Genomic DNA, 17,079 nt, shown 5'->3' on the forward strand with positions numbered 1-17,079 from the left:
TTTCCAGCCAGCCCAGGTACTGGACTGGGACCACAAGTTGCAGCTGCACCACATTTCATCAACAGTTCAGGAGGATAGAATTAATTTAAGTCAGCATCTGCCCAGTCTGCTCCTATTTTCACCGAGACAATAATAGCTGCTGAAGTGCTGCAAACATCCAAGATTTAAAGGTGAACCTCATCTTTTGTTATGATCATACTGAAGTATAAAGATCTGGATAAAACTAAATAAGTCATTTTCCATGCCGGTAATAAGCACTCACTGCACTGCTGATGGGAAAGCCTTTTATTAAGCACTTTACATGAGAAAAGAAAAAACGAAAAAAAAAATCTTAACCTTAATGAGGTCTTTATTTTCAGATTTTTGAGAGTTTGTGCATCTATTTGTCCTTGTTTTATCCAGGCTGGGACACTGTGTCCCTGTCTTGGTCTCTCTTTGTTTACACGTGCATCAAAACGTCAAGAAAGTCTGGACCAAAACAAGAGCCGGAGGTTAAATCTTATCAGTTTGAGTACATTTTTTGTGAAAGATGTTTATTACATTTATTATATCCATGAATGCCAATTCAGTCTGCATCAGTGCAGGAGACTACGCGCATCGGAGCGACCATGTCAAAAGCAGGAGCAGAATAAAAAAAAATCTCAGCGGCTGCAGGCGATTATTTTAGTGCTCGAGGAACCTTTGCGGTCTATGATGGAGAGCGTGTACTCCGCGTTGTCTATGATCTGGAGTGGGACGACTACCTGGACCTCGTGCGTAACGGAGCGCGTGGCGCACCCTTTGCTCGGGGGTGGAGTGTGGACTCTCCAGAACAAGGTGCTCAGCATCTTTCTGATCTCCGGCCTCATCAGACAGTAAAGGACTGGGTTCAGGCAGCTGTTAGTGTGCGCCAAACACACGGTGACCGGGAACACATAGGTGTGCACCATGTAGTAGGACGTGTCCCAGTTGGCTGCGTTAAATTTGACCAATACCCCCCAGAAGGTGATTGCATGATTGGGCATCCAGCAGCAGAAGAAAGACAGAACCACAATGGCGACTGATTTGGTGACCCTGGACCTCCGCTTAGGGTTGCTGCTGCCCATGCTCTTCCTTCTCACGAAACGCAGGAGCATCAGATAGTTCACAGACACGATAAACATTGGGATGACAAAGGCTATTAATATTTTTTGGATGTGGTAAAGGGCGAGCCAGTCGTGTCCCTCTGGAAACTTGAGGAGGCACAGTTTTTCCCCGGCGACCACGGTCACGGTGGAAAACACCGCGGTGGGAGCCGTGGCCGCAGTGGCAGCCAGCCACAGAACCGCGCACACCCACTTTACGCACCGTGACCTCCTGTAGGATCTCTTCTTCAGGGCGGTTGCGACGGACAGGTAGCGGGTGACGCTCATGGCGGTGAGGAAGAAGACGCTGGCATACATGTTCATGACGGTGACCGACAGGATGATCTTACACATGGCGTCTCCAAACGGCCAGCTGAAGTCCAGCGCGGTGTCCACGGCCCAGAAGGGCAGAGTCAGTACGAACTGGAAGTCCGTCACGGCCAGGTTCAGGATGAAAACGTTTATTGTGGATCTTTTCCGACCTTGTCTCAGCCTCATGAGGAAAAACACCAGCAGGTTTCCAACCAAACCCACAGCGCAAACCATTGAGTACACCACTGATATGAAAATCCTCAGGATAGGAGAGCCGTCCGCGCTCACGTCAATGTCCTCAAAGGTGAACTTGTCATCGGCGGCCGAACTTCGGTTCGGTGGTCCGCTCTGGTTAAATACATCATCCATCTTTAGAGCCGAACACGTGCAGATCAAATGATGTGAGAGCCCAGTTTTCTCTCCTGCTCAGAGACTGATCATCTCCATCGCGCCTCTCTGAATGACAGCTGACCTGGATTCTGCTTTTATGCAGGTGTGTCGCTCCTCTTCTGAGCCACGATTGGTCGAACGAGAGGAGAGAGGAGCAGACTGTCACACCAGCTATACCAGTTCGCATATTTCCTCCAGTGCGCGTGTTGGGTCTGGATGCGCTGCGCACTGGGCTGTGCGTAAAACCGTTAGAACAATTATCACTGATATAATTTCATAGCCCTAACCCCAACAACAACAACAACAACAACAACAACAACAACAACAATAATAATAATAATAATAATAATAATGGTGATGATGATTATTTTCCAAACATAAAATGCATTGTATTATTGTCCTTTAGTTTTCTGTTTGACAGCCGCCTCCATATTTGAAAACTTTCATCATAAATATCTAATTAAAATCATGTATCTAAAAATATGCGCAACATGTTGTGCAAGGGCTCCAGATGTACCTTTGTTCCTCCGCAAGAGGGGGCGCTGAGCTAAATGAATAACTGGCAACCAACATATAATTATTGCTCATTACATTAAACATTCATTATCTAATCAAAGGCCACTTGTTTTCATAATGAAGTCTTGGTTATTCACATTAGTGGTTCTTCTATTACATGCTGAGTTTTCTTATAGAGACCAATTGCGGTCATTCAAGTCACCTGTCTAAATCATGACTTTCAAACTAATTGTGACAGATGACAAGTGGTAATTATGGGTCATTATTGTGAGTTTCAGACTAAAAAAACTAAGTTTTAAAATCCTAATTAAAGTCACAGTAATTATGTTTACAACTCATTTTGATCGTGTGTCTCATAAATGATTTCTGATTTTACAGCTTTATGTCATTTATTAATCTAAAGCTCATAATTATGAAACTTTTAATTTGTAGTCAAACTCATGAACCTCAAAGTCAATACAATGCCTTTTAAAGCACCTAGATTTATGAAATCATAATTATGGTACACAAAGTCACACTGACAATGAAACCATTTTACTTGGATGCTTACTGATTATCATTAATATGTATTTAATCCATTAGAATGACTTTGGCATGATTAAATAGATTATTAACACGTATTTTGTTCCTTTTTTACTTGGCATCAATGAGCCTCAATATAAAGTTTCCTATTGCAATAAATTGCAGCTTAATCCATTCAGGGGGTTTCTTCAATAAAAACACTTTTTTTCTTTGACCACGAGACCAGAGATCACAGTGCATGACGTGGAAAGGTCTGGAATTATTTCTTCAACTTTAGGTGAATGCTGCAGTCTGAAACCGGATCCTCGTCTCACCCCCTGAGAACCCAGAGAGCCTCCGTTTCCAGGGAGTATCTGGCTCTTGGTCCGTCTCTATATCCGATTTCTTGGATCACAGCGTTCCCCTTTAAGCCTCCGGTCCTCCCTGAACACCAGCCTATTGTCTAAAGTCCACCCATCTGTGGGGGTGGCTCTGAAAAAGTTTGCAGAGGAAACTTTTCAAGCTGTCACTGGTCATCGGGAGGAGACTGATGGAGGACAGGGGGACCAGACACGCGTACGTAAATTTTAAAACCAACTTTTAAAACTAGTGGGGCTCGGAATCAGGATGCAACAAAACGCCCCGTGAAGACAAACCATGTTCCGGCCCAAACTGGAGGGTTTTACTGGAGCGCATGGTCGCAGCCACACTTTGAGCTGAGGAAAAGTTAGATGTTTCAGCCGTGTGGGTCACCGTCCTGACAACATGAGCCGTTTGGACTGCGGGCTGCGCGCTTCTGGACAAAGAGCGTCTCCCATCCAGGTCTTGATCGCGCTTCTGGTGCTGGAAGGCTGCGGCACGCTTGGGTTGTCCCATGAACCAGGTTAGTGAGTCAGACTTTGTGTGTTCACATCAACGCGATCCCCTGCTCCCTCTCCTGTTGCGCGGCTCATTGGCTCCATGAGCGCGTCTAATTAAAGCCAGCGAGACAGGCAGCCGTCTCCTTGACTACAGGCCAGCAAGGTTTGAGGCTGAACAAAGCAATTAGAGCCGGTCCTGCAGAGAACTGAGCAAACCAGAAAGTTCCTTAAAAAGAAAAAGACCAACCCAGCTCTGTCTGGTGCTGACCTCTGACCTCAAAAATCAGCAGCAGGAAGCAGAAGTCCACTTTGGGAATTTACAGGATGTATTATTATGATTATTATTATAACCAAGCTGGTTCCCGTTCTTCTCCCTGAGATAAGAACCTCTTTTAAGACTCCCACGCCTCCTCCTCCCTCACATCAATCTTGTGACATCCTGCTATCACTAGTGTTGTTTGGATGCTAAAAGTAAAAAATAAATAAATAAATAAAAGAACTGCCCAAGGTTACAGAATCAGCTGCATGTTTAATCCTGCTGAAATGACACATGCACCCTGGAGTCAAACTCTCAGGCGTTTAGATGAGAACGTGCTCCAGAGGGAAGGAAGGTCTCAAACTGGAACAATTTCAAGTGAAGACTCAGGAATCCCACGGTCTCCTTTTAGATTTCTGTCTGCACAAAATAAAAAGATGGTTTGGCACAAACGTTTTCCTTATGAGACAATTTACAAGTTATTTATACTTGGCACAATGAGAGGCCAGAAGTATCTGCTCACACCCTGTTTTTGAGAGTTAGGCACTTTATGATCAATACAAATATAAACAACTTATTAATAATTAAACCTTTCCATCAGTTTTTACTTCACCCATCAAACACATTGACTCCAAGAATGTGTTTCTGCTATTTTAATAAAATCTGTAAATTAGCTATATCTTGCTAACTAAGAATGAGATACTTATTGATTGAAAGAATCATTGATTTGTTTTAAAGACACTCTTGCCTGCTGCAGATGGTGGTTTAGCATGCAGCCTTGCTTTTGTCAGTCTGCACCAGGGCTACAGTGCTGCTTACCACCATGTGTGTGTGTGTGTGTGTGTGTGTGTGTGTGCGTGTGTATGTGTGCATGCGTGTGTGTGTGTGCGATTGTTGTGTAAAACAGTTTGGAGACCTTGGACTTGACAATGCGTTACATAAATGCAGATCGTTTACCATTTAAATGAATGAGGATACATTTGAAAGCTTTACTTTATATAACTGCACAGTGCCATGAAAATGTATCTGCCCTTTGTAGATTTCTTTACTTTTTGTTGCACTGGGTGTTTCAGACCAGCAGACAAAGTTCAATATCAACCACAAATAAACACAAAATGCAGTTTTGAAATTATGTCAATTGTGGGAAACAAAAGCTGTACCTGTCTGTCTGTGTGTGGAGATGGAAACGAACCCTAACACAGGAGAGTAGTCACAGGATGCAGGTTGAAAATAAGATGTTTTATTGGATAATGACAGGAAGGATGAGATGACAGGAAGACGAGGCAAGCACAAACAGCAACTTTAAATATACTAGGATGGGTAGGTAACTGAAATAACACTTAACGAGGGGAGACGAGACACAAGACAGCAGGGACTGATGGAGCAGACCCTGAAGGTCTCTAGGCTGACAAAGTAATTGACCCCTTTAAAGGGGCATACTGCAAAGCTGACCTTTTGCACTGTCATGTGGGTCTCTACAGCCTCTATAAACACCATAAACAGTTTCTGTCAGTGTTTGGTTTGGTTTTGGCGATTATGTGCCATCCTTCTCCCCACAGGATGGATCACATGCAGAGGTGCAATTTCACTAGTGTGTAATGAGGACTAAGGGGACTCTAACTTTAACTTTTAAAACAAGTCATTTAAAAAAATCTTTGTTTGCACAAACAAGGCAATTAGCATAGAGCCCCCTCTCACGTGCAAAAAGCCTGGTACACACTGTGCGTGAGGACTCAAGGGTTAGGATTAAAGGTGGCACGCTGTGTGGTTCCAGACTTCAATGAGACAAATGGCACAATGAATGTCTCTCTCTAGGAGGACACGCTAATGTCATGAACATACTCGCCAAAAAGCATATGTCACTAAAAGCTGACCGATGCCCAAGACAACAACAAGTTTAAAAAATCAGAAGCTATGTTGTATGACATCTATTAGCCCAGAATAATCCAGTACAGGTTTGAAGAGTGTGGGTGTTGAAGTTTCTGCACAGGACCAGTTCCAGTGTTTGCCAGATGCAAAAATACATGAGTCCGGCTTTCCTGAAGCTTCACACATCAGAAAAAGGTTTCACAAATCATAATTTATGTTCAATGTAATCTGCTATGAGCCTATGTTTGAAGAGTGTAGGTGTTGTTGTTTTTTAGCTAGAGAGGATTAAAAATGGTCAGAGTACAGAAAAATTGGGTGTAATTGCCCTTTAGCCATTTCCTGAATTGGAAGCTGCAACCAGAAGCTAACTTCAGCCTCGTCATTCCGGAGCTGAAATAACAGCCTATATGAGGAGACTACGACTAACGTTTCTGGTTGAAACAGTCTCTTCCCCAGATGTGAGTAATTAAGTACCTAAGTAAGTACATTTTATTTCACAGACAGAATCACAAAGTGCTTCGCAAAGATCAAAAACAAAATGAAATGTCGTGACTGGCCTGAAAAGCCGTGTGTCTGTGCCACAAGCTCACCATCGGAGCGGGCTTTCAGCACCGCGGGGAAAGTTGTTAGCCTTTCCTGTGCAACTTTGAACCTGGAAAAGTAAAAACGCAGTTTTTTTCTGGTGAAAAATGTTTTTTAGAGGATGAGTTTTTTAAGTAAGGTGTTAATATTATATACGTTTTTTTAAATAGTAATAATAGTGTTTGGGATTCAGTTTCTGAACGAGAAGGTAATGTCACTTGAGGCTTATGTCATTTTTATAATTAGTAACGATAATATCGTACACTGTGGTAAAATGTGGAGAAAGCTTAACAGTATCAACATTTAGATACAGCCAAGCCTAGCTTCTTCATGACTCAATGGTTTTCCAGTCTATCTTCGTCTTTCCTTCATCACCCTCTCCTTGTTCTGCTCTCCCTTCCTATTCCACCTTCCTCAGGATCCACTCATTTCCCTCTTTCCTATTCACTCTCTCTCTTTCTTTACATTTTTTATTCACAATTGTCTATTTTTGCTCATTAAAAAATATATTTTGAATCATTTTCTAAATTATTTTTTATATTTTACATTTTTTTGTTTTTCTGAAGCTCTTCGTGATTTTTTTTATCTTGAGGCGCTACAGAAAAGATCTTCAGCTTCTTCTTCTTCTTCTTCTTCTTCTTCTTCTCCTTCTCCTTCTCCTTCTTCTTCTTCTTCTTCTTCTTCTTCTTCTTCTTCTTCTTCTTCTCCTTCTTCTCCTTCTTCTTCTTCTTCTTCTTCTTCTTCTTCTTCTTCCTCCTGGAATGTGGCCTTATGTATTTTGCATAAGGCCAGGTAAGTAATGTGAGAGTGAAAGGACTGGCTATCTTACTTGTTGGTAAAATATGTGATTTTTGCAAAACCCAAGCAGCCCAGAGTTATAAAAATGTGCTCATTGCAGAGATCAACATGAATTAAACCGTAATGAAAGCAAGATGGCTGACACTAAACTGAAAAGTCAATACATATAAAAACACCATCTGCATTTAAATAGATAACAGCCTCCAGTTGGAAAATGCTTCAGTGATTAAAATCTTTCAGTTGGCAACAAGTTAACTGATGAAGTGAGAAGCTTTTCATTCCCAAAAGTATCCTGTCAGCAAACATACTTCCTGTGGCTGTGGGGAAGATGTTGCTCTGCTTCACATGAATCCAAAATATTCATCTGCATCCAGTCATCTGAACATCTAAGAGAACTGATGAAATCAAGGCTCTTGATAACAATTTTCATGTATTAAATAAACACGAATGGTTAGTTCAGAACGTCATCTCAAAAATGCAATCTGCAAAATAATCATTATTGATCTTAAGCAGAACTCGTTTAACTATAAAACTGAACTCTAATCAGGAAAATTAATCATTTGTAATAAAAGTAAAAGACTTTTTTATGTGGATAACGACTGAATAGTTTTGCAGCCTTAAGAAAACCTCTTATCAGAGGAGCTGTTGAAACAAAGAATTCAATTTGTTAGGAAGCATGAAGACTGAACCTTGGAGCAATGAAAACACATTATGTTGTTGGATGAGTCCAGATTTCCCTGTTTTACTGAGAAATGAGCTCTTGAGTGTCAGAGGAGCCCAGCTCACGCATTCTCTCCTTGATGAGAAAAAACCGATGTTTTCTTTGGTAAACAATCAATTTAACAGTCTGGCCCCCTGGTTTAGTGTAGTTTGGTCAGGTTGATGTTTCCTTTTGAACATACTAAACATCTGGACAAACTACCAGAGTCCCAAACAGAAAAACACCAGTTAAATTCACGGACAGCAAAAGTTGTTTGTAGAAATGGCAACTTGTGTTTAGTGCTCTCTTGTTTCCTCTGGCAACACGGGTTCCAGCAGACATGCCCCATAGGGGCTGCATGACTTAATTTTTTTTAAGTCGACAGTCAAGTAATGAAAATCGAGTCGACTTTGACTAGTCGTTGATGACGTCATACACCTGAAGCAGGTTGGTTCGCTGGAGTTTTTGACAATTAAAATTGCGCCCACATTTTCCAAGTTAATACATCTCTTTTAACAACGGTAGTTTCTGCATCTTTACTGCTCCCCTGCTTCAGCGATCTCCCCTCTCCCCCGTGCAGCGGCCGCAAACTCACTGATGCGCCTGCATTGGCAAACCACACAGCAGAATTGCTTCAGGCTTGTGTTATTTGTGGAGATAAAACTTCAATGTTGCAAACATCGTCATATATACCGGACAATTCGTGTCCATAGGCTTCAATTATAAGTTTTTGTGCCAAAATGGGAGGTTCCCACCACCAACACCATTTTGACCATGTCACGTCCAGACAATTCCAAAAAAGGGAAAAGAGGTGGAGCTGAAAGGCTGGCATCAAATGATGACACCCGTCGAACTGAAGCGATGTAGCTAAAAGCTAACCCAAAGCTAACGCGGAGGTGGGAGCTAAGCTAACGGAGGTAGCTACTTGGCTACAACCGAAGCCAACTGTGCACCACACCGGAGCTTCTGAGTCAGAGATGCGCTGAGCTGCCGCTGGGGAGAACTGGGTGCCGGCAGCCTGTGCAGCAGACAGGTGCCGCTGCGATCAGAGATGCGCCGAGCTGTCGCTGAGGGGAGGGGACCATACCAATAGTTGGAACCCAGCTCCACCAACATGTTATATTTCAACCCATTTTCAAAAATGCAGCGTTATGTTAAATGCACTGGGTTTCACCCTATTACATTTAAATTTCATGGTTAACCCTTTGATGCATGAATTATGACATCTTCAACCATGATTTTTAAAACACTTTTTTCATTAATATTTAGGTGTGAATGAAACAATTTAACAAATATTTTTTGTAACATTTTATCATTTACAAATAATTGAATACATGTCCACCTCAGTGGACAGCGTGCATTCTGAACATGAAATATGTTTGCTTGACTTACTGAAGTCCAAATGGAGGGGCTCAAATGCAATAAAGTCTTCAACAGCTATGCTTAGTAACAAAATAAATGAATAAATAAATAAATGAATAACAATTTTGAGTACCTGTATACTGTAATGACCATTATGCATCAAAGGGGTAAACAGTACATGTTAAAATCTAAGCTCAGCTCAGCAGTGACCTAAAATACATGAATATAATTTTACTTACCGAAATAATTAAGTGAAGACTCCTTGGATGCTCTATTAGTGCAATTAATACCACAGCAAGTCATTTTGTCCAACAATTGCACAAATAATATCCAAAAAAGAACGCACAAACGGAACCACTAATGGTCTAAGTTGAGAAACTGAAAATGACGGAACAGTTTTCAGGCGAGGCCGAGGCTCAGACTGAGACCTTTCCTCGGAGCTAGCTCTGCGGTCACGTGGGTCTGATGCTCATTAATTATACATAATTTTAGGCTTTTAATACACTTAAACAGAAGAGTGAGAAAAAAATTCACCCCCCTCAGAGTTGTCATGAGTGTAAACTAGATCATTTAAACCAAAAACATGTTCTGGTACCAGGCTGTAAACATGTTTATTTCTGCTGTGACATTGGTATTTTTAACATGGGAGTCAATGAGGATCTGCTCACTTCTGACACCAGCCCCCAGTGGATGAGGGTGGAACTGCAATTTTTGTCACTTCCTGTTTTGCATCATATCCAGACCAGAATTATGGGGGCTTGGTTGCAAAGCAAACTGCGTAAGTGATAGAGTCGTGTAGCCGTTAGCCAATCAGAGATGAGACGTCCAAATACCAGAAAAAGAGTCTAAAACTTGTCGCCTGAATCTTTCTTCTCCAGCAGACTTGTACTTCCTGATTCAGAAACATCTGACCTTCCAATATGACGCATAGAAAACACCTCAGGTGATGCCAGTAACCTTGGAAACCATCAGGAATATCAAAGTTAATTATCTTCCAATTGGAGAATAAAACTATCTTCCCTTTGCAATGTTTGGTGCTCTCTTCTAAAACGGTCAGTTCTGTGGTGTTCAAAAACGTTTCTGTTGAGTCTCAGATGCAGTCTGATGGTCATGGGGCTGTAGTCGGCATCCTTAATGGCCTTTAGTTGGGTCAAAGGTTGCCCAGTGTCTTGACGGACAGCTAATTGGATTCTCTGGCTCAGAGCTGGTGATTTCTTTCCCTGCATTTTCTTCCATAATCCTCAGGATTATTTAAAATATTCCAAATGACTGCCTTACTGTGTGCCCCCTCATTATCAATGTTGCCCCCTCATTATCAATGTTGCTCTCTGTGAGCCCTGCTCATGCAGCTCAACAACTCAACCACGTTCAAACGGAGAAAGTGTTTTGCCTGTGCCATCAGAACATCGTGACCGTGTGACTACCTGACAGAAAATGACAATGGATTCACATTTTTGCAGGTTTGGCCTTTAAAAGGCACGCAGTTTTAAGCCTGCTGTAAAACAGCCTGCTTCAGATAGTGTTGTTTTCAATAAATTGCTGCCCAAAGAATATTTTGCCTCACTCCCATTTCTCCTTAATGCACATTGAAGCTCTACTTGGAACATTAAGATCCAAACATGTAAAATTATGATTTATTCTTCATGGGGTCTTAAACTTTTGATTGGGACTATAATATTGAGGGAAAATCTTTAAACACATGCAGGAGTATTCAAAGACTGCGTTCTACTGAACCTACTCTTCCATTAGTTAATGAAGCAAGGATAATTTCATTTGAAGCTTTGTATTAGAGGCAAAGACACAGAATCCCCAAAAAAATCACTTTCTTTTTTGTTTCTTCTACAAAAATCTTTTGCAAAAACTTTTATTGAGCTTCTTTAGGGAAAAGCTGCATTAATTTTACTCCATTTCAGTTCGATGTCTTTTATCCCAAGGGTATTTTCATCCAATAACAAAAGAAGGCTTTTGCTAGTTATTCCAGCTATTTTCAGTGGGACAGTATGTCCCTGCGTTTTGACTGGAAAATGTAAACATCAAATTCTCTATTTGTAAAAGAACAAAACGCTGAGAGGAAATCGGACAAAAACTGTCTTCCTGCTGAGAGACAGATGGGTGTTGGGAGTCCCAGCTGTCTGTATCATCTTTTATTTAAAGCCAGATATCCTTTAATCTGAGGTTCTGACAAGGGCAGAGATAATGGTGAGTCAGATCTGTCAGAAATATGAAATAAAGTGTTACATATTTTTATAAATGTGGTTTTGCCTTCTCTCACTTGTTAGTTACTGCAGAAACATTCTACTAAGATATTTAAAGATAAAAACGAGCACCACAGTAGCTTTAGAGTAATTTTTTAGTAATAATTGTACAACACTATTTTAGAAGCTTGTGAGATTAAAAATGATCTTTAATGAATTAAGTTTGACGTATTTAACTCTAACTTTCTAAAAACCTTAAAAGATCTCAAATATTTTTGACGAAACAAAATCACTGCAACTGGAAACTGCAGATTCTTCAAACAGAATCAGGACGAGGAGGCATTTTCTTCTTGGCTCTGCAGAGTGACAAAGAGTAGCTGATGAAGACCAAACCCACAAAATCTTTCCTTCTACCACTCCATCCCAGCAGCTCTGATAGCAAACACTGCTTAGGAAAAGGGCTCGTTTGCTTATGTCGAGTTTTGGACAGAAAGTTCTAATCAGAACATTTCTTCCCCGTTATGAGCTGCTTTTGCTTTGATTAGACTACAAAAGTGTTTCCAAAATAGATGGGAAAAGAGAAAGTTTCTCAGTTTTTGGCTGCAAAAAATAAATAAAACAATTCTGGGATTGACTGATTGGATGATGGATGGATGCCTCCCACAATGCGGCAAAAGCAGCAATGATGAATAAATTAGGTAATACTTGGCAGCCTTTTTTCCAGATTTTCTGTTGACGATGTGTTAAATATATTTTTGTGGTACGGTTGTTTGAGAGAGAACTCTTTATCCTGCATGTGAATGCACATTTCCTTTCCTCTTTCACATGAAAGGCAGCTCTTTGCCACATGCACACAGCTGATTCAGTCACTTCGGGTCATGGAATATTAAAGGATCACTTTTAGTAGAACAGATTTCCAAAGCTATGCCAAACCTGCAGCACATGAAAGTTAAAGGCAAATCCCTAAAAACGTCATGAAGTTTGAAGCCTGAAGAGTGCCTGCAGCTCTTAGAAAAAAGATGATGATGCAGCCATATCGGTTTGTTTCCAGCTTCACTGCCTTCTGATTGTTTAATGACTCTTCTGTCCCATCTCTTATGGGATGTTTTCTCTTCACAGCCTTCCCAGAGGGATTTCAGCACAACCTGCATCAGTTTGAAGTGGTTCACCCAGTCAGAGTTGATGCCAGAGGGCACTTCTTGTCCAACTTCCTGGCTCACCATGCTCACCGCGTACAGCGCCGGGAAGCCTCAGAGGAGAACATATACTCAGATCAAGTCTTCTACCGGTTTCTACACCACGGCCACAGCTTGCATTTTAACCTCACGTTGAATCCAAACCTGCTGGCTCCAGGCTTCATGACAGAGAGGAGGTACGGTGGCCTGCAGGGGGCGAAGATCAGTCAACCTGAGGCTGCACAGTGCCATTACCTAGGCGAAGTGTGGGATGAAACCACTGTTAAAGGGAGTGCAGCGATAAGTACATGTGATGGACTGGTGAGTAAACAATTTCATTTACTGTAATGTCCGGACTGTAGAGCACACCTCAATATAAGCCGCACCGGGCTAACAGCCACAGATATCTACTGAATTGAAAACGTAGTTTAACTGAACGTAACTGAACTGATCAGTATCAGACAAAACAGAAAAGTTATTGATTAGTTTATTCATCGTCCTCCTGCACACTGAAACCACTGAAGTCATCTTCTTCAGTGTTGGGAGTTGAACAGCCTCAGAAGAGCTTCGTCACACACCTTTTCAGTGGCGATGTTAGTGTTGCTCTCCGTGTTGCTGTCATCATGCCGGGGTGAAGCTGGGAAAACAAGCAGCGCCGTTTTACTGTGAAAAAACATCCTCCTGGGCGCTTTCTGTAGCACTCCTTTAACCATTCCTTCATTAGACTTTCCAGCATCCACCCGTTCTGGTTGACTAAAGCTGCACCTCATTATAAGCTGCATGGTTCAAAGTGTGGGAAAAAGTAGCGACTTATAGTCTGGAAAATGCGGTATGTAAAATGACAGTCTGTTTGCTTTCAAATGCAAATATGAGGCTGATTTAGAGACTCGGGATGTAAGGATAGATGAGTCGTGTTATTGAATTTGAATATTTTTTTTCAATTGACTTAAATACAAGAAATGTTTGAAAAGAGCAGCAAAAACCACCAGTTTGAACTTTTATCAGAATCATATATTAGCTTCTAAAGCAAGGCTATTCAATTCTGGGCCTCAAGGGCCAGTATCCAGCACGTTTCAGTGGTTTCTCTGCTCCAACACACTACATTTAGTGGTTGAATCACCTGTGCAGCAGCCTGTTAATCACCTGCTGATTGAATCAGGTGTGTTGCAGCAGGGTTAAAACTAAAACATGCTGGGTACCAAACTGAATATCCCTGTTCTAAAGTACTTGGACACTGAAATGTGTTTACTAGCAAAGTATACAGGATTGCTAAGAAGTTGGAGCTTAAAACCATTGAAGATTTTTGTATCTCATTTGACAAGGGGGTGGCTGAATCACAGCTCTTTAAAGGACCTGACTCATGCTATTTTACACCTTCCAGAGCAAAGATAGGCACAGGATATGATGAAATATTACTGTTGGCACTACAGTGGTCCTTCGTTTGTCGAGGGAGTTACGTTCTAAAAATAACCGGCAACAGGTGAAATCCACTAAGTAGTCAGCTTCATTTTTCACAATTAAAATCGATGTTTGTAGTGTATGCAGCTATTATTGGGGTCACACACACACACGAAAATACACATTAATCTCTCTACATTTTTATTTCCAGCATGGGTGAACAGTTTTGTTTGCAACCAATCACTCCAGTGTTTCAGTCTCTCATCATCACACAGAGACTAAATAAAGTAAAACAAATACACTGCTCACAATTAAAGGAACACTTTTTTTTATTGGGCCTGGCATGAAATCAATTAAACCTGTCTGATAATTTCCTGGTTGATTAAGAAGCTGAGGGCATTGTTGATCCCTTTCGGCTGTATTGGTGTTCATGGTCTTAACGACAGGTGCACTAAAGTGGCAACAAATACAAAACCCTCAAAACAGGACTGGTTTAACATGTAGAGGTCATTTCAAGTTTCTCCCTCTTGATCTTTTTCGGCTGGTTTTCCACTCGTGCTAGTTTTGGCTCTCTACTGGCAGTATGAGGCGATTCCTTGACCCTACAGAAGTTGCACAGGTTGTCCAACTTCTCCAGGATGGCACATCCACACGTGCTGCAGCAAGAAGGTTTAATGTGTCTCCCAGCACAATCTCCAGAACATGGAGGAGATTTCAGGAGACTGGCGGTTATTCTAGGAGAGCTGGACAGGGCCGCAGAAGGTCCACAACCCATCAGCAGGACTGATACCTGCTCCTTTGTGCAAGGCGGAACAGGCTGAGCACTGCTCGTGCCCTACAGAATGACCTCCAGAGGGCCACTGGTGTGAATGTCTCTACCCAAACAAACAGGAACAGACTTCATGAAGATGGCCTGAGGGCCCGACGTTCTGTAGTGGGCCCTGTGCTCACTGCCCAGCACCGTAGAGCTCGACTGGCATTTGCTCAAGAACACCAGAATTGGCAGGTCCGCCACTGGCGCCCTACTTTTTACAGATGAGAGCAGATTCACCCGGAGCACCTGTGATAGACGTGAAAGAGTCTGGAGAAGACAAGGAGAACATTATGCTGCCTGCAACGTCGTTCAACATGACAGGTTTGGTGGTGGGTCAGTGATGGTCTGGGGAGGCATATCCATGGAGGGACGCACAGACCTCCACTGCCTATGAAATGGTCCTCTGACTGCCATAAGGTATCGAGATGAAATCCTTGAACCCTTTGTCAGACCCTAAGCTGATGCAGTAGGTCCTGGTTTTCTCCTAATGCACGACAACGCCCGGCCTCATTTGGCAAGAGTATGCAGGCAGTACCTGCAGGATGAAGGAATTGAAACAATTGAATGGCCTTCATGATCCCCTGACTTAAACCCAATAGAACATCTGTGGGACATTATGTTTCGGTCCATTAGGCGGCGCCAGGTTGCTCCTCAGACTGTACAAGAGCTCAGGGATGCCCTCACACCGATCTGGGAGGAAATGCCTCAAGACACCATCCGTTGTCTCATTAGGAGCATGCCTCAACGTTGTCAAGCATGCACACAAGCTCGTGGGGCCACACAAGATACTGAAAAGCAATTTGAGTTGCAGAAATTAAGTTTTTGAAATAATGGACTAGCCTGCCACAACTTCTTTTCACTCCGACTTTAGGGTGTCTACACAATTGAGCCCTCTGTAGGCTGATAACTTTCATTTCCATTAAAAGACTTGGCATCCCTTTGTCCCTAACACATTGCCCTGTCGTTGTTTGTATTGATATCCAACTTCATATTGAGATCTGATGTATCTAATGTGTTTCTTTAAAGTGTTCCTTTAATTTTTTGTGAGCAGTGTATATAGTAAGAGGCCGACTAGGCTAAATAAATTTTTATTTTTTATTTAATAATATATTTTCATGAGAAAAATACATTATGGCATGGTCAAAAGCTCCAAAAAGTGAATTTTGCACAACACTTTCATATTCTGCGTCTAGGCGATCCAAAAACACTTTCCAAAGTGACGTTTAAAAAAATAAATATTTTAAGTGCTTCCAAAGGCTGCAAGATACAGAGCTTTTCAGAAATTATGACCGCAGCCAAATAATTGTTTGTATGATTGTTATTTATTTTGAGTACAAAAACAACTATACAGCTGTTTTTATACATCTGACTCATTTGATCGCAGCTCTGTTGCAGTTAAACTTTGATTGTGTCAAAGGGTCAATAACTGAAACTAAATGGTAAATCATATGGACAAACACGTTTTGGGAGATTCATTTACAAAGTTGAAAATGTTCTTTCTCTGTATTTTGACATATTGGCGAACTTGGTAGTGTGGCGTCTGTGCATCAGCAATAATGTAATTGAAAATATTAATAATAGTTTCCAGAAAATATTTAGAGTGTGGTAAAGGAGTGACTACAGACGTAACAAAAATGACCAATAAGATGTGATAGTCCCATATAAATATGAAATATCCATCTGACTGATCTTTGAACGTTTAATCAGAAGATTATAGTTACTTTTACTTATTCAGAGACCATAAACACACTTCGTATTAATTCAGACAGTCAAGTTATATAGTTTATAAAACAAATGTATTTTCCCTAAACTATTGATTATACAAGACAACGTATGAACAATGATATGTAATGAAATGGATGTGAAGTGATTTAATGTGATGGATGAACTTTTGTAATGGAAGCTAGATGCTTTAGCAAAACCTTTCTTAAGTGTCTGAGAGAATTTGTGGAGTCTGGGTTGTAAAATAAATGTGGCTGTCTGTTTGGTAAACTAGAGATTTAATTATAAAAAACCACCTGACGCCAGTGTGCAGGCTACAATACCCTTTGTATGTGTTGCCCCTGGCGGTCCGGAGGAAGTGGTGAGTCACCAGACGTCAAGACTATGAGAACCCAAAGAGTCATAGCCCCCTTTGAATTCAGCTTCCCCCGGCCATGAGATGCGACCAGGGCCTGCAGGTTGGATTTGTGAAGTGTGTAGTAGCTCTTAAAAGGGCTGTTGGGTCTGTAATCACTTGCAGCATCGC

General features: G+C 41.6%; 2 protein-coding genes across 4 annotated transcripts in view; one reads left to right on the top strand and one right to left on the bottom strand.

Annotated features, from left to right (window-relative positions):
• Positions 1–269: 269 nt before the first annotated feature.
• On the bottom strand, positions 270–2,226 carry rxfp3.3a2 (relaxin family peptide receptor 3.3a2). Its single transcript, XM_015953606.3, has one exon. It carries the CDS (start codon positions 1,782–1,784, stop codon positions 642–644), a length of 1,143 nt encoding a protein of 380 aa, XP_015809092.3. The 5' UTR covers positions 1,785–2,226; the 3' UTR covers positions 270–641.
• A 1,138-nt stretch (positions 2,227–3,364) lies between these two features.
• The window catches only part of LOC107381755 (A disintegrin and metalloproteinase with thrombospondin motifs 7), a 195,738-nt gene continuing 182,023 nt past the window's right edge, over positions 3,365–17,079 (top strand). For all 3 annotated transcript variants that reach the window (XR_008559369.2, XM_015953607.3, XM_070554887.1), the window contains exons 1-2: positions 3,365–3,705; positions 12,564–12,940. Coding sequence is in view for 2 of the 3 variants with exons in the window: in XM_015953607.3 (XP_015809093.3) it covers positions 3,588–3,705; positions 12,564–12,940 (495 nt within the window). In the remaining variant the exon portion in view is untranslated. The remainder of the gene's footprint in view (positions 3,706–12,563; positions 12,941–17,079) is intronic.

The sequence above is a fragment of the Nothobranchius furzeri genome, chromosome 9 (genome assembly GCF_043380555.1).
Source record: "Nothobranchius furzeri strain GRZ-AD chromosome 9, NfurGRZ-RIMD1, whole genome shotgun sequence".
NCBI classification, from domain to species: Eukaryota; Metazoa; Chordata; class Actinopteri; order Cyprinodontiformes; family Nothobranchiidae; genus Nothobranchius; species Nothobranchius furzeri.